Source organism: Cynocephalus volans, chromosome 14 (assembly GCF_027409185.1).
Source record: "Cynocephalus volans isolate mCynVol1 chromosome 14, mCynVol1.pri, whole genome shotgun sequence".
In the NCBI taxonomy this organism is placed as follows: domain Eukaryota; kingdom Metazoa; phylum Chordata; class Mammalia; order Dermoptera; family Cynocephalidae; genus Cynocephalus; species Cynocephalus volans.
The window spans coordinates 24545358-24567256 of NC_084473.1; the positions used below are offsets into that span (position 1 = coordinate 24545358).

Sequence of the window (21899 nt, forward strand, 5' to 3'; positions counted from 1 at the left end):
AGACACAGAAAGATTCCAGTTAAAATCCAAATACCCAGAATAGTCAGTGACTTCAGCAAAAAGCCCTTATGTAAGTGAATACAAGATAGGGATTAGTACTGAAAGCTGTACGTTCCAGAGCAGAGTTCATAACTTTGGATCAAAGTGTGTCAAGTTACGTCCTATTAGGTCAATACATCAATATGATAAACACATTCATTAGTGTGTAGTAAACATATTAACTGGTTTCCAAATGCCTGATTGAGACTCTCAGATCAATAGGGTAAGAAATGTCATTCTTCTTTAACATGTGATCCTGTAACACATCATAAATAATTCTGAGAGCAAACTAAGATCTTTCTCTCTTCTGCCCCTGAAAAAATACAACATCAAGGTGCTGTGGATTGAATGTGCTCCTAAAGCTCATTGAAGCTTGATCTTCATTGTGACAGTGTTGAGAGGGTGGGAAATATGACTATGGCAGCGTTGAAAGGTGGGGCCTTTAAGAAGTGACTGGATCATGATGACCATGCCCTCGTGAATAGACTAATGCACCTGGGGAGTTGTCACAGGAGTGGCACTCGTGGCTTTATAAGAGAGCAAGTGAGCACGTGAAAAAGCTCTTGCCATCCTGCCATGTGGTGATTGCCTGTGCTGCCACAGGAATCTGTGGAGAGTCCCCACCCAGAAGAAGGCCCTCACCACATGTGCCCCTGGATCACGGACTTCCCAGCCTCCGCCTCCAAAACTGTAAGAAATAAATTTCATTCCTTTTAAAATTACCCAGTTGCAGATATTTTGTTATAAGCAACAGGAAATGAACTAATACACAAGGCATTAGTGTGGAAGAGATGGATTTGCAGGATATAAAGACATTTCCCATCTGGATTATCTCTCCTCAAAGGACTGTGACCTACAAAGAGGGGAAAAGCATGGGGGAAAGACATCTTGTAACAACTCTCTGCCTCACAGATTGCAGCTTTATGCGACCAACGCTGCTCAGGGGAAAGAGAACAGTGTGTGTCTTCACTGTACAGCAAGCTAACAAGAAAAAGGGATGCTGTCCGGTGAGAACCTGTGGGAGAGAGAAACAATGCCAATGATGTGCGAGGTTCTCTGGATTCTTGGTGACAGCAAGATCATGGAGAGGACGAAGTAGGTGGAATGACACGGAGCTAAGAATTGCTCAACACCATTCATCTTTACCACTCACTCTGCCCAGGGAGTCTCGTCCCGATGAAATGGTGAGGGGAAGATGTTATCTAAATTTGCCAAATGACCTCTTTCCCAATACTAAATGCACCAAAAATCCTTGCCAAATAAAAATCACTGGGAGTGTGTGTGGGCACAGGATGTTTGTGTCAGAAAGAGTGTGTGTGTGTGTACCTATATATATTTTCATGCTTGAGAGCACAAGGATACCATAAAAGTTAAAAAAAAAAAATCGAATAAAAGAGAAAACATATTTAATCCTTCCTCTTTCTCTGTGCCCCCCCCCCCACCTTTATGTTTTCTCTTAATAAATAAGCTCAATGAAGGATCCACCATCAATCAATGCAATGGCTGGGCTTAATTTACATAAAATTCTAGTAATTGTTTAAATTTCCTTCTAGACAGTCATGTGAAATGCAGCGCAATATTATACATATATAATATATATAAAAGAATACCTCATTCTCCTTTATTTCTCTGCCATGAATGAAATAAACAGAGAATGTTATAAGATGTTATCTATTTGAAATAAGTGGAAATGAAAATTCCCTTCCTAGCAGAGGAAGTACTGACTAAGAGGCATGCTGCAGCAAGACAACTTGGAGAGAAGGCATTAGTTTCTGGTCAAAGCCTGGGGAGTCCTCCCCCTCAAGGAGCTTATCAAACAAATAGGTAATGACAATACAATAATATGTACAAGGTGCTATATGTACAAGGCTCACAGAGGAAGAACACAATATAGTTTTAGAGTGTTAGGGAAGGCTTTCTAGAGGAACTGAAGCTGAGCTGAGAAGGAAGAATTAGAAGACAAAGAGAGGAGAATAGAGGCAAAAAGGATGGGCAGGCACGTGGGCAGAAGGGGCAGATGCAGCAACCTGATTGGGGGAGTGTGAGAGAGTCAAGGGCTTCTGAGTGCAAATGCCAAGTAGAGAGGAGCATGAAGCAGGGTGGCAGAGGCTAGCAAGGGTGGCTCCGAAATGGCCTTATAAGCCACACTGAACAATGTGGACTTTATCCTGCAGAACTGTGCTGTCACTAGCTACATGTGCTGTTTAAATTCCAATTAATTCAAATAAAATAAAATCAAAAATTCATTTCCTCTGTCACATTAGTCATATTTCAAGTGCTCGACAGCCACCTGGGGCTACAAAACATTTCCACGCTATTAGAAAGTGCTGTGGAAAAGAAGAGCCAGTGGAAAGTTTTAATCAGGATAATAAATAATCAGATGTGTATTTTAGAAAAATCCCTCTAGTTCCAAAGAAAAACAGGCAGTAAAGTGGGGAGTAGACTGGAGGTTTCCTAAATAAGATCCACGATAAAGGTAAGAAGTGTACCACGGCACTGATCTGCTTTCAAGGTTTGCTTTACTAGCTAAAGTAAGAGGAAATATTTTAATAGTTTGATATTAAAAGAAGTGGGATAAAAACCTCTGGTTAAACACAGTAGGTCTAGGCTGGCTCACCGTGGGAATTTCAGCATCGTTATAGAAACTGTCGTTACACACATAGGCCGCGGCACACCGCTGTCACTTGAAAGCAGAAACTGTGCCATTGAGTTAGGTTCTTAAGAGGAGGTAAGGTCATGAGGTATTTAAGTTAAAAGCTTCCCAAGCACATATAAAAATGTATAAAAAAGTGTGTGTGTTCATGTGTGTTTCAGAGAGAGAGACAACGTGTACAGTGAGGGAGGAGGAGAGTGTGCTTGTGGGGCGTAGTGGAGAGAAAAAGTGTATGTAGGTTCTACTGGTCACTTGTTGGGTCTAAACATTTGTATGTCCTTTGTTGGTGTGAATCTGAGCTGGGTGCAAGAATCTGGACAACAAGAACTCATGTTATGGGCTGGTTCCCTGGTGTCCCACAGGCACCTCTAACTCAACATAACCGTGTTATATTCCTGCCCAAATCTTCCTCCTGTGTTTTGACCAAAGGTACCTGAACTCAAGCCATAAAGGAACCTGGAAAATTATCCACCCTCTTCCTGGGTGGATATCGTCCCATATCCAAAATCTACAAAGTCTGCCTTCACTCTCAGTATCCCACAGGCATGTCAATCTGAACAAGACAACACTAACTTGAGGTCTTTTGCCCCAAAACTGTTCCTTGCACTCTGCTCTGCTGACAGTCCATAATGGATGTGACTTTCAGTCACGTTCAGGACCTCAAGCCTCAATCCAATGAAAGGAGGAAACTATTAGTTACTATGCTTCTGTCAGCTTCAATTCTTCAAGCTAAGGCGTTTAAGTATGGACTTGGAAATTCAAGCTTTCTGTTTGTACTAATCTGAGTTAGAGCTGGTGAAAGGTTTACCTTAAATGCCTGAATGGAAACAGAGTCTAGTCCCAACCCAGAAGCAGCCAAAAACTGGCAGTCTGCCCAGGCCATCAGATAGGCTTTGGAAATCTGCCAACAGCAAAGACCTTACAGTTCCCTAAGATTATGTGTTAATTTTCAATTACTCTGCTTTTCTGTCTTTCAAAAAAAAAAAAAAAGAGAGAGAGAGACTGGAGAAAAAATAATTCCTGTATCGACTTGGAGAGATTCCCATGAAGAATTCATACAAACTACTTGTTTTCTGAAATCATCATTAATTCCTGCTTTTCACCCAAACTGTATTTTTCTCATTACACAGGCAGAGAGTCAGTGGACTGAGTCCACATAAGAATAATTTCTCGCTTGACCAATTTCATTTTGCCTCCTTTCTCAGGTTCCCCAACATCTCTGTTATTTTCAATCTAAAAAACCCAGCAGATTATAGTTTTTGTCAGTCTACTATATTCTGCAGATAACAAGATAACCTCTTTAACTTGGCATCCAGCCAGAAAGCCATTTTAATACTATTATAGTGCAACTCATCTCTTAACTTGGTCATGTTTCTACAGTTCAGAAATAGTATCTATACTGTGGCATCATCAGGCCTTTAAAAATTGCTTTTCTTTCTTGTGAAGTATTAAAGTAAAAAAGCTCTAACTTGCCCTTACTTAAGATCTCTAGCAACCGGGACTACTCATAATTGGCTCTAATATTTACCTGTTACCCACTCAAAGATGGTGTTAGGCCCCAACACGATACATCATCATAAAATGAACAAAATAGAATAGAAAGCATTATTTAATCCTTGAGAAAAATTAAAATGAGGTGGTAGAGAAAAAAGAGATCTCCTGAAACAAATCTCCATGTAAATGCCGAGTGATATAATTTGCTTGCAAACATACATGCAGTTTTTTCAGGAACCACCCAAAAAAGAATCCTATAGCTATACCTCCTCAATACCTCTACCTTTTCCATGGACTCTCAGCCAGCCATTCTGAATCTCCATTTCCAGAGCCTTTTAATTCCTGGGGTTGGCTTTCTTCTGGGCTTCTGTCATTGTCAGCTTAGGCTTCTGTCATTGTCAGCTCATGTTTTAGTTTTTTACAGTCTGTCAGACGTTACCACTCATCCATTTGCTCAGCTGCTTCCAAAATTATGTTGCTGTTGTCTCCTCTTCCATTTTTCTGTTTTTACTTTTTTTAAAAAATTTTATCAATATACAGTGTAATTGATTTTTGTGTCTCTTTACCAATTCCTCTTTCCTCCCTCCCTCTCCCCTCTCACCCCATCAGCACATCTGTTCACTTGTCTTAACAAGTTCAAGGAACTGCTGTGATTGTTGCGTCTTCCCCCCGCCCCCCACTGTTTGTTTGTATATTTATTTATTTATTTATCCATCTATCTATTTATTTATTTTTAGCTCCCACAAATAAGTGAGAACATGTGGTATTTCTCTTTCTGTGCCTCACTTATTTCACTTAAGTTTCTCTAAGTCCATCCATGTTGATGTGAATCATAGTATTTCATTCTTTTTTATTAGCAGAGTAGTATTCCATTGTGTAGCTATACTACATTTTCCTTATCCACTCATCTGATGATGGACATCTGGGCTGGTTCCAACTCTTGGCTATACCTCTTCCCTGATGAACATTGGGGAACAGGTATCTCTTCAACATGATGATTTCCATTCCTCTGGGTATATTCCCAGCAGTGGGATAGCTGGGTCATATGGTAGATCTATCTGTAATTGTTTGAGGAACCTCCATACCATTTTCCATAAAGGCTGCACCATGTTGCAGTCCTACCAACAGTGTAAAAAAAAAATCTTGACCATCATTTTTGTGGTGTTTCAGGAGGAAACATAGGCAAATGTGGCTTCATACGCCACGTTATGTTACCTTTCTTTCCCCTCCTTCTATAAATTGCAATTATCCTATCTGCAGATCTTTTCCCCTGTATACTGGGTGTGTGTTTAAAATGCATCAGTTTGTCCATGGTTTAATGGGTTAATGAACCACAAAAAGACATACCCAGACCTGATCCAGACAAATGGATATGACCTGGGTGGATCCTAGACCCAAGCGCCTTCCACAGGATGTGGGTCAGACTCTCGAGAAAGGTGTGAGTACATCTACAGTTGTACATGGAGAGCTGCCTGATGTGAAGAAGGAAAACTCTGGAAGTGAAAATGTGTATGGGATGCTGTGCCTGTGTGCATGAAAACAGTGGTCTGCCAATGATCTCTGTTATTTTTCTTTCCTGGGATCTTTCTCTTCTTTTCTTGCAGTATAACCTTGTTTTGGGGAAATGCTCCTCCCTCTGCTCTGATGATAAAGGTCGAATGGGCATGGCCATCACATACACACAAGGATAGGCAGTAACACAGGCCAGGACAACAAGAATCCTTCCTTGGATTTTTCTAATCCAAGGGAGGGAAAGCACAACTTCTGGAGTAACAAGGCTAGAGGTGTGTGTTCAAAGCCACTGGCAGTGTTGGAAGTATCTGTTCCACAGTGGGAGGGAGAGAAGACAGCCTGCCGGAGAAGCAGCAAAGTTGGAGGGCATCCAGTGCTGGCACCTCCTTGATCCATGCACCCTTCTGCCCTTTCCTTTCTGCCTTTGCCTTTGCTTTGTGGGTCTGTGCCTTTTAAAGTTAGATTTTAATACTTGAAAGTAAAAGATGTAACTGATATACCAACCAAATGCACAAAGAAAAAGTTTCATATTGAAGGTTTTTGTCACTGCCATACTTATATGAAATTCCCAGGGAATTGGAAAGGTTTAAGTATTCATAAATAATTAAAGCTAAAGCTTCAGAAGATATTAATAAATATTAGCATCATTTTCCACATTGGTCTCAATGTAAAGTGTGAGTAAAAATAGTACAATAGTAAGAAGCATAACAGTACAATTCATATCCTGAACCTTGGAGAAAAAGAGAGATAGACACAGGCCTAGGAGGAAATTAAATAGAGGAGGGGGATTTTTCAGTCTGTGTTTTAAAGCTCTGAATGTTTTTTATTGTTTGTTTTTAAATGTACTATTTGGATGCTTTCATTTTTTAAAATTTATTTTTGGCAGCTAGCCAGTACAAGGATTGACCCCTGGACCTCAGTGTTTACAGCACCACCCTCTAACCAACTGAGCTAACCAAGCAGCTCTGATGCTTTTAAAAGAAAGCATATTTCAAGAAACTATTTAGTCTAAGGCAAAGACAAAATTTCTTTTCAGTTATAGAAATATCAATACGGGGATATTAAAAGAATATCATAGAGGGAAAATCCTATAGAACCTCTCAGAACATAACTTATAGTATCTCACATGATAGCCAGCATCTTTGCCATTTATAAGGTCTTCTTCTGTAAAAAGTAACTCTTACAGTAAGATCACCTTTTATTTGGATTAATATATAATTATTTTTGATCACTGTGGTTATCACCATTTTTATACACTCTGCCTATTAAAAAGGTAAGAACTGGAGCGCTTAAATTTCTCCTGAAAGAACTGTGCATATTTTTGTCTGACTCAGTGATTTATGTCCTATGCTGAGTTCTAAAAGAAACCTCTTATTTCTGGAGAGTAGCTTTGTTCCCCTGGAGGATTGCTGCCTCAGTAGAGCAAGGCTCTGTGGCTGGGCTGACTCGCTGGGCTCCTGGCTTTCATCAGACTCTGGAGACACAGGTCTGACTACATTTAGAAGAGGGAAGAAAAACTGATGAGTCCTTGAAGAAGTAAATAGAATACCATGTGGAAATTTATACTATTTGGTTATAGGGGCCATGAAAAGCCAAGCCTATGAATTATGTAATTAATGTCCACATAGCATAATCTCATACTGCATATAAATGAAATCTCCTAAAATTCTAAGGATCATATTGTTAGGGTACGGGTATCTTGTTCCCATGTAGCCTCTATACATGTTGCTCTTCTTGGTAAGTTACAGAGCTCAATATTCCTTTATGGTTTGTGCTTTGGCTGCCTTTGGTCTACTGGTCAGCCCCTAGACAGTCTGTGATAACCACCTCTAGGATTGACTAATTCCACCCAGAAAGTGCTAGCTGAAATACTGACTTTAAAATAAAATCTTAATCCAGGCTATACTATCTTATCTGAAGCAGCTTTCAAAAATGGCAGATATCAGTTTGTGACCAACACCTGCAGCTCACCACTTATAATTAAGCCTGGGGCTGAAGCCTGAGGGTTAGTCTGTCTAAAGAGGCAGCTGTGATTATTATTGCTCCTGAGCTGAGCCCCTTCTTTCAATCTTCTCAAGCAATGAAATACTGTCTAGAAAGACTTACTCCTAACAGCCTCTGGCAGCCACGTTCAGCTGTGGTCACTGAATATAGCACATCTTACATATGATGCTCCCTGTCACCAGGCACTTAGGGCCCTCATGTACTCAGGTGACTCAGAGTGACAAAACTAATGTATGAAGAGAACTCCTCAGATGAAGGGAAACCCTACTTAATAGATGATGTTCCTAAAACTGACATAAAACCTACAAGTTGAATTCTTTCAAAAATCTACCTTGGCTTCCTGGTTTTGAAATGGAAACATCTGTGATTTGGAGTCTGGGTCTAAATGCTGTGGGTGTTTGACATAAACAACTAAGGCTAAGGACAGCAAGAGTTATTATAACATCTAGGTAGGGGAGGTTTAACTGCTTTGCATTCTTCCCCAAGTTTCCTGCTCCTCCTTGAGAAGGCATTACTTGTGAATTATTCTTTGTCTCTTCCTCACTTGTTCTCCCATTCCAGTTTACTTCCTAAATAATAAAACAATATATTAAATACTCACATAAACCCCACAAGGTAGATATTATTATTGTCCCCACTTTAAAGATAAAAAATTAAAGATAAGAAACATGTTCAAGGTCAGGCAAGAGCCAGGACTCAAACTCAGACAACCTGGCTCAGCAGTCCATGCTCCAGTGCATGATACCAATCCTCTCTGTCCAAAAGCAGCAGCTTGGCTGTTTCTCAGCTACAAGAATCTTAACGAGGCTGTGGCCAAGTACTCTTACCTGGTCAGGGTCCTGAGTCTCCACGTGGATAATGCTGTGTTTTCCGGTTATTAAGTCCCTAAATCCTCTCTTCCAGGGTAGCTGTACAGTTTACTCCTTAGCTTCCTTCTAAGTCTATTTCCCAAACTTACTTGATGATAAGAATCGCCTGGAACAGGTGTTTAAAGTGTGGCTTCTCAGGTGCCTATCTTTAGAGATTCTGATTCACTGGGTCTGATGTGGTCCCAGAAATCTGTAATTTTAACAAGTGATGCAGGTGATTCTTCTCATCAGTCAAGTTTGAGAAACAATGCCCTAGGAGTTTTAGCCTATGGGAACAAACATCATTGGTCTTAAGTACTATATATTAAGTCAAAATGTTATTAAGCAGAAGACATTTCTATAGCTGAATTAATCCAAAGCAATCAGTACATACAGCACAAAGTGTTTTTTTTTTTCCAGAAAGGACTTGAGGGGTGGGTTGGAATGTCTTTGTGGTTTTTTTTCTTTTTGAGTGATGAGTTAGAAAGAATTGTTTAATGGTTGTGCCCCTGAGGGAGCTTCTGCATTGCTCTGGTCATGGAACATCTTAAATCAAATAGAAAGTAAGTTATTTTATATGGTTCTTTTAAGTCCTGCCTAAGAGAATTTTGGAGAAGAGTAAATTAAATAAAGAGGAGAAAGGAGTACACAGTAGTTCTAGTTCCTTGAAGGACCCTAAAGCAAACTCTTTGTATAACTAAGAGAGAGGAACTAAGGCTTTTCAACTTAAATGTTTATAAATTATATACAGAATGACTTAGGAGAATATTTTATAAGGGATTAATTCAATTTACATAGTCGAATCAGAAAGCAGAAATGATCTTTGACACTCAAAGAACTCAAATCCAAAACTGCTGAAACTCATGATAATCAAAATATTGTTTAATGTTAAAAAAAAGATCTCAAAAATGCTTAATCTGCTCTGACACTATGTTCACTGCTTGTTACAAATGAACTTTCTACCTGAGGCACCCCTCAAAGACAAATGTCAACTGCTGTTTTTGTGAGCTAGTAGCAAAAAAAAAAAAAAGGGAAGATAAAAAGTAGAAAATAATATTAAAAGACAGTCAAAGGAGGAGGAAAAAAGCCAGTCCTTTCTGCTGTGTGGAACCACTCTGCTTCTCAGGCCTCACTTCTGAAGGGGGTGTTGTAAATCAGTAGCAGAGGCCTGCACTCAATTTTGAGGCGCGAGACATACATACCTCTTGGTGGGAGTTGGCACTCCAGAGGACATGTGGCTAACTGTGGTATCATTCATATTAGTCAGAGGGCGAGGAGGACTGAAAGAAAAGAAATTTACATTAAATTAATAATTACCAACTTGACAGGGAAAACAAGCAAAAGAGCGATAAGGGCAAAGGAACCAACTATCACTCTTGATAAGCAAAGTGGGACCCAGGGGGAGTGGGGGTGGACATAGATACTTCAAGCCTGAGTAAATTTAACAAATTAAATTACCAGTTACTAATTATAAACACACCACTACAGGTCATAATTTTGCTTTGTGATTTTAGTACAGAAGAATTTGAATTCTTCCATTTAGTTAATTTCTCTACATTTTCGGTATGGGATTACTAGTGTTTGCTATTTGTTGTTTACTACAAAGGTCACAACATCAAGGTACATACTTTCCCTGACATCTGGTTACATTACCTTCCCTCAAATTTAGTTTGCAAACTTTCTACCAAAACAATTCATCTGTTAAATACTAAATTCAAAAATAAGACTCTGGAGCAAACTTTTATTAATTCTTTACTAGAATCTTAACAATGAATCCAAATTTTATACCTTTACCCTAACTAGAATGATGTCTTTTATAACCTAGTCCAAATTTAAATTCGAAGGTAAGCATTTTTGGTAACTTGTCTTTAGCTGCTGGTTTTCTGGACTGAAAGTCTATTGCACCCTCTTGTGAGAGTCTTGAATGAATCCACACCTACCAAAAGGAGTCCATTATCTTGCCTTCCAGCAATTTTTCAGCTCCTCTCTCTCCCTACCAGGTTCAGCTACAAAAGATTTCTGTCTTGTATCTGGAGCCAAATGACTATTGCTAAATATTCCTCCTCCTGGAAAATCTCATACTTCCTCTCCTATACTGAAAGAAGTACTTCTCAGAGGGATTTGTCCATCAAAAGGAGAAAAGTGAAGCCAAAAAGTCCTTCCCTTACGTAGGTCCTTGGGAACTACCTTCTGGTTTTTCCTTACTTTTAATAGCAGAGTTAATTATGTAAAATGTTTTTGTAGAGGTTACACTTAGCAATTACTAGTGAATATTAAGTGATCATAGCCTTTTTAGTTTTGCAGCTTTCCTAGTACATTCAAATAAAGGCTCATGGGGAAATAGTTCAGAGAGAGCCAAGGAATCTTGAGATTAAAAGAGATTTCTTTTTCTCCATCTATCTATCTATGCACTCCCTTTTTTAGAAAAAAAAACAAATTTCATTTCTGGGTAGGGAAATTTAAAATGATTTCCCATTTAATGGAGAGGATCCAAGGTGGAAAATAATTTTTAAGGAACAGATTTGGGTCTCTTGATTTTTAAGCCATAGTACTATGCATATTGTTCTACATTCCTCCCTTTGTGTAACAAGTCTCTAAGACATTCAGAATTGAAATATGCCTTTCTAGGCTAGAATTCAATTCCAAGTTATTTATCTGACTGCCTGTCTTTTGCCTCCAAACTTTCAAGCCTATTAATGCTAGTGGCTGTGCTGAGTTATAATCAATTAATCAATTGTTTTAGGTTGAGTAATGAAAGTGAACACAGAGAATAGCTTACTTTTAGTCCTAAATTGATATGTGGGTACTTCAAAAAGCTTGGAGAAAAATATAATTAAAATACAAATCTTTCCACAAACTTTTTGAAGGCTTCTTGTATTTTTGCCTCTGGTTCTTTTAAACCAACTGTCCAACAGGAATAAGGAGACAATTCCTATGAAAGAACCAAATCTGACATAGCAGCTTTTCACACTCAAGGGCACTAGCAACATTCTGGTCCTAGAACTAGAATGGGCTTTGATTCTTTAATGTGTTTTAGCAACCCATTTCCAGAATAAGAGTAGGATATTTTCATGTTGCTTTCAGAACTAACGCAGTTACCTAGTATATTTCAATATTAAAGATACTATTGCATTCAATTTCCTTTTTGATATTCTCAGAAGAAAAATGACAAGAGAAAAAGATTTATTAATTCCTTAAACATGGATCCATGTGATAAAAATCATGATTTGTAGCATTTTGTGGGGGGTCTTCATAATCATCTCCATCTCTCGGCAGATACCATGTTCAACTATTATCTTATAGCACACATATCAAAGCCTCTTCTCTAATATTCACAACCAGACAGTAATGATTACATTGTAAACTGTAAACTCATCAGAACTGCCCCCAAATTTCATACCCTTTCTGAACTCCTAATATGTTTTGCCAGAGAAACTGTGTGTGTTTGCAGTTCAAGATGAAAGAGGCATTTGCAAACATAAAGCAGGTCTTTGCTACAGGATTTCCACTAGAGCTCCAATTCACTGTGAAAGCCAACAGCTCAGATGCATTCTTAGATGTAATATACCAAAAATGACTTCTGACTCAAAAAAAATCTTCATGCCGCTCTCTCTCTCCCTCCATATGCACAAAGAAGTTACATGAAGACTCACTGAGAAGGTAGCCTTCTGCAACCCAAGGAGAGAGCCCTCACCAGACCCCAACCCTGCTGGTGGCTTGATCTTGGACTTCCTGTCTCCAGAACCATCATTTGTTAAGGACTTCGAAACTGACTTTAAGTGAGGCAACATTAATCAAGGAAATCTCTAGTGAATACAAAGACTGGAAGAACATGCTCAATACCTAGCTCCTGCCAAGAAAGAGAAAAACAGTGTCATGCATCTGAGATAAAATCACCTTGGTATGCAGACAGTGGCAACAAGAACAAAATGTTTGGGAACCCTAACTAGGGGAGCTTAAAAGAGTCTAGACTGCAAGAGGAAGAAGAGTGTCTCAGGCAACTATTGTGTCCCACTTCCCCATGCTCTGAACCACACCTCAAACTCCAACTCCTGCTTCAGTAAGGTGCCTGGCTCCATGCAGTCCTCCACCAGCTGTGGCAGAGGCAACCCAGCAGTGCCTTTCCTTGGGCCACGTATACCACATGCCTTGAGGTCTCTCTGAGAGTGAGTGTGGGACATTATTGGGATTCTGCAACGTACTCAAGTATGAGCAACTCAGAAGTGCTGGGCAATTAATATCTGAGGAGTTGGCCTTGTCTAAATGGGGGTGAGAACCAGCAGATAAATGCTTTCATCTTTCATCCTCCAGGCTTTGCTGGGTTTTCGCTCTCAGTCTAATAGCATTAGGTCATACTTTTCTTGCCCAATCACATTTCTGCATGGCTGTCCCTGCTTCATAGAACCTAAGCATAAAAATGGACAGTTTTCCCTGTATCTTTGGATCATCATTCTAAAGTCTCCTGTATCATGTAAAACTATTATCAAATTAATTTGTTATGCTTCTTTTTCCTATTAAAAAAATCTTCATGGTTCTTGTAAGATATAGCTGAAAAGAACACTTCCAGGTGTGAAGTAGACATTAATGATACAAATTATAGAAACTTACAAAACAGTAGGCTTGGCACAACTCATCAGATCACTTGATCTTTAACAGTCAAAAGCAGATGAATACCTCGAACATCACCAGATGTTCTATACCTAATGAGTTCCATGACACCAAAATGGCATCCAACCATCAATCGGTCCAGAAAATCATGAGGTTCCTTCTTTGTTAATAAGATATGCCACATTCTTTTGGATGAGATAGAAGCAGATGAATAATATAGGTAGAAGGTAATTTGCTAGTCAGAAGAGGTGGTAATAAAAAAAGTTGGAGAGAGTTTCTTACTTCTTAATCAAAGGGAAAGAGGCACTCTTGCTGGGTGCCTACTCATAAAAGATAAGTGACACCATCTTTATCTCAGTGACCTAACTATATATAGATAAAGACAGACATGCAAACAACCATAACAATACCAAGTAATGCCTGCAGGGATTCAAGTATAGACAAAGTGTGGAGGAGTCACACGTGAAGAGCAGTTACTCCTACCTGGAGGGATGAGGGGGAAGGACAGTCAGGGAAGGCCACAGAAGAGAGGAAACATTGAGGAGAAGAATTTTCCAGATAGAGGGAAAAAAAAAAAAAAAGTTAAGGGCACCCTAGATAGAAATGGTTATGAAAAAAGGCAGAGAAATCCAAGCGTACATGGCATATTGGGTCTAACTTATTTGGTTAGACTGAAAGGCACTTGAAGGCGAGCAGGTGAAAATGCATCTGGAAAACGTAGATTAGGGCCAAGGTGTGAATGAAGCTTGTTCTATCACAAGCTAAGAAATTTGGACTTTATATTGTAGGCAGCTGGGGAAGCACTGAATGGTTTTAAGCTAAAGAATGCTGTGAGTATAGTAGGGGTTTTAAGAGATAACTCTAGAAGCTTGTAGAATGTTCATTTTTATCAGTTGTATGCAGAGAAGTCATCTGGGAAGCTTTGTGTAAAATTAGATACCCAAGCCTGTATCAGTCCATTTTCTGTTGCTTATAATAGAATACCTGAAACTGGGTAAATTATAAAGAAATGAAATTTATTTCTTACAGTTTGGAGGCTGGGAAGTCCAAGGTCCAGGGGGCACATGTGGTGAGGCCTTCTTCTTGGTGGGGACTCTCTACAAAGTCCTGTGGTGACGCAGTCTATCACACAGCGAGCGTGGCTGACCAAGAGTGCTTCTGAACACGCTCACTTGCTTTCCTTATAAAGCCACCAGTCCACACCCATGCCAACCCATTACTCTATGAATGTATTGATCCTTTCATAAGAGCATAGTCCTCACGATCCAATAACCTCTTAAAGGCCTCACCTTTCAACATTACCACATTGAGAATCAAACTCCCACATGAGCTTTGGAGGGGACATTCAGACCATAGCAGAGCACTACCCTCAATTTAGTGAATCTGGATCTCCAGGGGTACAGGGATTCTTTCTAAAGAATCCCACTTAAAAATCATTTACAGTGGACAGTGGTAGTGACGACACTGCAGAGACAAAAGGAAAGATATTCTGGAGGTAAAATAGAGACAAAAGTAAAGATATTGTGGAGGTAAAATAGATAAGATATGGTGAGTGACTAAGTACACGGGGTTAGGGGGTAAAGAATAAAAGACTTTAACCTGGGCTACTGGGTGGACAGTAGTATCAATATCCAAACTAGAGAACATAAGAGTAGGAAACAGAATTTGGTGTTGGATTGGTGGGGGTAGAGAGAAGGACAGGAAGGTACGGGTGAATAGAATTTTAGTTTTGAAATTGTTGGATTTGATGTGCCATTGATAAGCATAGGTAAGTGGATATCTAGAAAGCAGTTGGAAATAGGAGAATGGAATTGAGGTGAAATGTCAAGTTTGAAAATATTTGAGTGTCAAGATTTAAATAGTAGCTGTTCATTTGAGTATTCTGATCACTACATAAAGAGCATTTTTATTTACTGCTTTTAGGTCTACTAGGATAGGTTTGGGGGAATGTCCAGTAAGAGTGTGGCTTAGATAATACGTAGAGAGCTTCTAGTTATTGGGAAAATACATCTCCTATTACAAAGTAAAAATTTAGCCTACTAATAAAAATCATTCTCATGTAGTTTTCTTATGACCAGACCACTCCAATTCATTCTGGTGTATGCTCTTAAATAAGGACTAACGTGAAATTAAAATTTCTATAAAATCTCTCTTTAAGTTTTTTAAATCACCTCTAAGAATGAAGGATGAACAATTTGTGCCTTTAAAAATCTTCCATGACAGATTATACGTAACTGTTTACTTCTTTCACTTATCAAATATTTTCTTCATCTCTACAAGGTGATACGCACTGTGTTAGCTTCTGGGGATAAAAATTAAAAAGATGAAAATTTACATCTTATGAAGAAGAAAAATCAAGAAAAAATAATTATAATATAGTATAGTAAGTACTTAATAAAAGTAAGAAACACTAGGGTTGGCTGGTTAGCACAGTTGGTTAGAGCATGGTGCTGACAGCACCAAGGTCCGGGGTTCAACTCTGTACTGGCAGGTCACAAAAAAAAAAGTAGTAGTAGTAGTAGTAGTAGTAAGAAAAACTACTTGCTATGGAAAATATTGATATCACTTCACCCCAGAAAAATAAATATATCTCCAGGGTGTTAAAGAATTAAATGTAAATGTTTAATTATATAAATTAGGAGAAAATATGTGGGTCTATGGATACAGAGAATTTTCTAAGCTCAAAAGCAATGGAAAAATTAGGAAGGAAAAGACCAATTAATTTGAATTGTCAAAAAAAAACAGAGAAGAAAACAAAAAACAAATTTGGGCAACTACCTGAACAAATGTGACACAGCAAGAATTAAATGCTTTAATACATAAATGATTCACACAAATTTATAAAAACACTATTAGGATTTCAACTAGATAAATGTGCAAAGTGAAAACACACCTCTAAAAAGAAGAAATACAAATAACTCAAAAGAAATTTATATCAAAAATTACACACCATTTTCCCTTATAAAAATAATGATTTTTTTTTTAAAGGCAATCCTTAAGACTGGAAAGGGTTTTCTGACATCGATCCTTAATTTAATACTAGTCAAGAGTAAAAGTAAAAAGTCAAGCCAAATTTCAGAAAGCAATGTGGCAATATGTCCATCAAAGATCTCACAAAACATTCAAACATTGACTCAGTAATTCTTTTAGGAAACCATGTATATATGGATAAAGTGTATCTGTAGTTATAGGATTTTATGCTGTCATTAAAAAATTATGCTTATGAAGACTTTCTAATTACTTGAAAAATGCTTAGCATGTAGGAAGCAAAAAAGAAGGGCAAGATAACTATAATAATACTAACAATTATTAAATATTTGATATACATCTATTAGACAGTGTTTAGGGTTTCAAATACATTATTTTATCTTCACAATAGCCCTATAAAATAAAGTTATTTATACATACACACAGCATGGTCTCAACTAAATAAATATAATAACCATAAAACAAAACTTCTAAAGGAAATATGCCAAAATATTAAGGTAAGTGAAATTAAGGGTATTTTTTCTTGCTTGTTTATATTTTCTTGTACTTCCCCAATTTTTTCAGTTTATTTTTTTCTGATTCTTAGAGGAAAAGATGCTTAATGTAAAAACTATTTATAAAGAAGGGGGGGGGAAAAACCCAGAAAAAATAACCCATAATATCAGAGTCAAATTTTCAAAAGCAAGCCTATATTATTTTATTTATCATTAAGAAAGCAAACTGAGAAGGAAAGTGTTATATGAACTCACTCAAAAACATACACACACAAACACGCACACACACAGAAACTATGGTATAGAACTTTGAGAATTTGATAGAACACCTGTAAGACGGTCTGAGAAGATCCAAAGTTCCACAACCTCCCAACATCCCTACCACCCCCGCCCCCCGCAAAAAAGAAAGCAAACATCTTAGTTCAGTCTAGATTATCTCTTCAACTAGACTGCAAGAAATTTGTGATATTTTTATTCTTATATTTCAAGTACCTGGCATAGTACGAGGCATGGAGTAGATACTCAGTAAATATTTGTGAATCATGAGTCAGCACCATATTGCAGAATATATATAAGTATAGAGTGTGTAAAAACTAATCTTTCTATTATATTTAGCTTCGGTGAGACTATTGTCCAGGAATGAAATAATGACATTATTAGCTGTGTATATAGTAGATATGTTTGCAGTGTTTTCAGGTATAGCAGGGGTTTTTTTATTGTAAGAAACAGTAGTATATTATTCTCTACTGACCTCTATTAACTCTATTAACATGTACTACTTGATTTGCATCATTTTTCCCCTTCTACTCTACTATCTGTGACTTACTAATAGAATCAGCAGAGTGGAGAGAGTCTTTAATAACAATAGCAATCCTTACTGAGTGCTTCCAATGGGTCAGACTCAGTTCAAACATTTTCTATGAATTCACTCATTTAAACCTTACAACAACCCAATGAGGCAGACACCATTATCTTTATTTTACAGATGGAGAAGCTGAAGCGTGAAAAGAAGTAATGTTCCTGAGGTCACAAAGCCAAATCATGGGAGAACTAAGATTGGAACTAAGGCAATGTGGCTCTTCAGCCTGTGTTCTCAATCATTATGGTGTAGTGTCTCCACTATCCTTGCTGCACTTTTCAGGAAAACTCTTACTTAAGGCTGTTAAGTCTATAAATTAAAACAAACAGCATTATGTTAGATCACAGTTCTCGCAACATTTCTACAGGATAATAAAACAATAGTAGTGTCAGAGTATGGTTTTTGGGTGATTTATTCTTTCATTATTAAAATTCTGTATTATAAATGGGTATCTGAACTCAAACCATTTGGTTTGAGAGCTCCTGCCAGGTTGCCCCAAGGAAAACTGGATAAGCTAGAATAAATTATTTCCTTCAAAAACATATCTCTAATTTATTAGGATGACTTTAAAATGTAATCTTAATTTCAAAGATTTTCTAGGTTCCTAATCTCCTCTAAAAAAAAAAAAGGTATACATTTGCTTGGACCGGGAAGGAAGCACCTGCAGCTACAGCAGGCCCCACCTAAGTGAGCCAAGACACGCACGGCACTGGTGGCCCCCTCCTTGGACCTGGAGGGAAGCGCCCACAGCTGCAGCAGATGCAGAGGTGAGCCGAGACCTGTGCGGTGCTGGGGGCTCACTTTACAGCTACAGATTCTGGAACAGCACCCAAGGTGGTGTAATATACCCACTACCACACCTACTGTCATGCAAGGACAATTCACTACCACAGCAGAAGCCAGGGACACTCTACAGGCTCACTCTACTACACTGATATAAGAAGAGTCACCAGTAAAGCCTGCAAATAGAGGAAGAAATCTTTACCCTCTTAGCCAACCTCAGAGCAATAGAAGCAAATCCTCTACCAGATGACCAAACGTCAACGAAAAAATACTAGAACTACAAACAAAGAAGGTCTGACACCACCAAAGGAATACAGTAATGTTCAAATTTCAGACTCCATGGAACAGGGAATCCTTGAAATGTCTGAAAAAGAATTCCAAGCAATGATCTTAAGAAAACTTGAAGAGATAAAAGACTCAATTAGAGAACATAATGAAAGAAAAAGTACCCAGAATATGAAGGAATAAATGTACAAAGAGATCAATACCTTAAAAAAGGGTGTAGCAGAACTCCTAGAAATGAAAGATTCACTCAATGAAATAAAAAGCACAACAGAGAGCTTGAGCAGCAGTGTAGGGCAAGCAGAAGAAAGAATTTCAGATTTCAAAGATGGTCTTTTTGAAATAACCCAGGCAGACCAAAAAAAAAAAAAGGAAAAAAGAATTAAAAATAATAAGGAAAATCCAAGAGAGATAGCAGACAACCTCAAGTGCTCTAACATCCAAATTGTGGGTATTCCAGAAGGGGAGGAGAAAGGAAAAGGTATTGAAAACCTATTCAAAGAAATAGTAACAGAAAACTTCCCAGGTGTAGGGAGAGATACAGACCTTCAAATCTAAGAAGCTCAAAGGTCCCCAAACAGATTCAATCCAAAAAGATCCTCCCCAAGACACATTATAGTTAAATTTGCAAAGCTCAAAGACAAAGAGAGAATTCTAAAAGCAGCAAGAGAAAAGCATCAAGTCATCTATAAGGGAGCCCCCATCAGACTAACAGCAGACTTCTCAACTGAAACACTACAGGCCAGAAGAAAGTGGAATGATATATTCAAAATACTAAAAGAGAAAAATTTCCAGCCAAGAATTCTTTACCTAGCAAGGCTCTCCTTCAGAAATGAGGGAAAAATAGTGTATTTCCCAGAAAAACAAAAGTTGTGAGAGTTCACGACCACACAACCAGCCCTGTAAGAAATCTCAAGGGAGTCCTTCATCTAGAATCTGAATAATGATGACGACTATCACAAATACACAAGAAAGAGCAAAACCCACTGTTAAAACAAAAATGCCAGCGAGAAAGAGAAAGAAGCTAAATCATGCCACCTTTAATTTCCAACTAACACTGAATAACTGAAATAAAGGGGGAAGTAATGATCAAAAGATATTTAAATCATCTAAACAAAAAGCAATTAAATGATAGAAATTAAACAATACCTGTCAATAACTACCCTAAATGTGAATGGATTAAACTCCCCATTCAAAAGACACAGACTGACTGACTAGATTAAAAAGCTAGATCCAAGTATATGCTGTCTTCAAGAGACCCTCCTCACCTGAAGAGACACAGAGACTAAAAGTGAAGGCATGGAAAAAGATATACCATGCAAATGGAAACCAGATACGAGCAGGAGTAGCTATTCTTATATCAGCAAAATAGACTTTAAACCAAAAAGCATAAAAAAGAGATAAAGAAGGCCACTATATAATGATAAAAAGATCTATCCAGCTAGAAGACATAACAATCATAAGTATATATGCACCCAATACTGGAGCACCCAGATATATAAAGCAAACACTCTAAGACCTAAAGAAAGAAACAGGCCCTGATATGTTAATAGTGGGTGATCTGAACACCCCTTCTCTCAGTATGGGACAGATCTTCCAGGCAACACATCAACAAAGAGACACAGGATTTAATCTACACCTTAGACCAACTGGACCTGGCAGATATATACAGAACATTTCACCCAACAACTAAAGAATATACTTTCTTCTCATCAGCTCATGGAACATTCTCTAGGGTAGACCACATATTAGATCACAAATCTAGTCTCAGCCACATGCAACCAGCCCAGCAACAATTACCAAGCCACAGCAAGAAGGGCCCCAGGTTCCTGAGCTGGGATGGTGGGGGTTCAGGGCTTTTCCACACCCCCCTGACATGTGCACCAAGCCCACTAATGACCAGTCTTTTCCCCAATATATGTTCTTGGTGCCTTTGTTGAAGATCAGTTCACTGTAAGTTTGTGGGTTGATTTCTGGGTTCTCTATTCCATTCCATTGGTCCAAGTGTCTGGTTTTATGCCAGTACCCCACTGTTTTGGTTACTACAGCTTTGTAGTAAAGTTTGAAGTCAGGTAGTGTTATGCCTCCAGCTTTTTCCTTTTTTTTTTGCTCAGGATTGCTTTGGCTATTTGGGTCTTTTGTTGTTCCATATGAACTTTAGGACTGTTTTTTCTATTTCTGTGAAGAATGTCATTGGTATTTTGATGGGGATTGCACTTAATCTATAGATTGATTTGGGTAGAATGGATATTTTCACAATCTTAATTCTTCCAATCCAAGAGCATTGAATGTCTTTCCATTTTTTGGTGTCCTCTTTAATTTCTTTCAATGGTGATTTGCAGTTCTCATTGCAGAGATCCTTCACCTCCTTGGTTAAATTGATTCCTAGGTATTTTACTCTTCTGGTAACTATTGTTAAATGGGCTTGCCTTCTTGATTTCTTTTTCTGCTAGTTCGTTGTTGAAGTATAAAAATGCTACTGATTTTTGCATGTTGATTTTGTATCCTGCAACTTTACTGAAATTGTTTACTGAAATCTAAGAGTTTTTATGTAGATTATTTAGGCTTTTCTATATACAGGATCATGTCATCTGCAAACAGGGACAATTTGACTTTGTCTTTTCCAATTTGGATGCCCTTTATTAATTTCTCTTGCCTTATTGCTCTGGCTAGTACTTCCAATACTATGTCTTGTTCTCATTTTTATAATATTGGCAGTGGGTTTGTCATATATGGCTTTTACTGTGTTGAGATACTTTCCTTTCTTTTCTACCTAATTTGCTGAGAGTATCATGAAGGGATGTTGAATTTTGTTAAGCGCTTTTTCTGCATCTATTGAGATAATCATATGGTTTTTGTCCTTGGTCACAGGCAACAAAAGGAGAAATAAACCAACTGGACTATATAAAAATAAAAAGCTGCTGCACAGCAGGTAATAAAAAAAAAGACACCAAACAATTAACAGAGCAAAAAGACAACCTAAGAGTAGGAGAATATATTTGCAAACTATGCATCTGACAAAAGATTAATATCCAGAATATACCAGGAACTCAAACAAATTAACAGTAAAAAACCAAATAACCTGAATAAAAAATGGGCAAAGGAGCTGAATAGGCATTTCTCAAAGGAATATATACAAATGGCCAACAAACACATGAAAAAATGCTCAGCATGAGGGAAATATAAATCAAAACCACACTGAGATAGGAGATATCTCACCCCAATTAGATTGGCTGTTATGAAAAAGACAGAACAACAAATGCTGGCAAAGATGTAGAGAAAGGGGAACACTCCTACACTGTTGATGGGGCTGTACACTGGTGCAGCCATTATGG

At 38.1% G+C, this 21899-nt stretch overlaps 1 protein-coding gene across 21 annotated transcripts in view; it reads right to left on the minus strand.

The window, feature by feature from the left end:
- DTNB (dystrobrevin beta) overlaps positions 1-21899 on the minus strand; it is a 291517-nt gene that overhangs the window by 82030 nt on the left and 187588 nt on the right. For 20 of the 21 annotated variants that reach the window (XR_010021624.1, XM_063077635.1, XM_063077630.1 and 17 more), the window contains exon 10: positions 9753-9830. Coding sequence is in view for 20 of the 21 variants with exons in the window: in XM_063077635.1 (XP_062933705.1) it covers positions 9753-9830 (78 nt within the window). In the remaining variant the exon portion in view is untranslated. Of the gene's footprint in view, positions 1-8688; positions 8762-9752; positions 9831-21899 lie in introns of those variants that run through there. The other variant, XM_063077637.1, reaches the window with a different exon arrangement.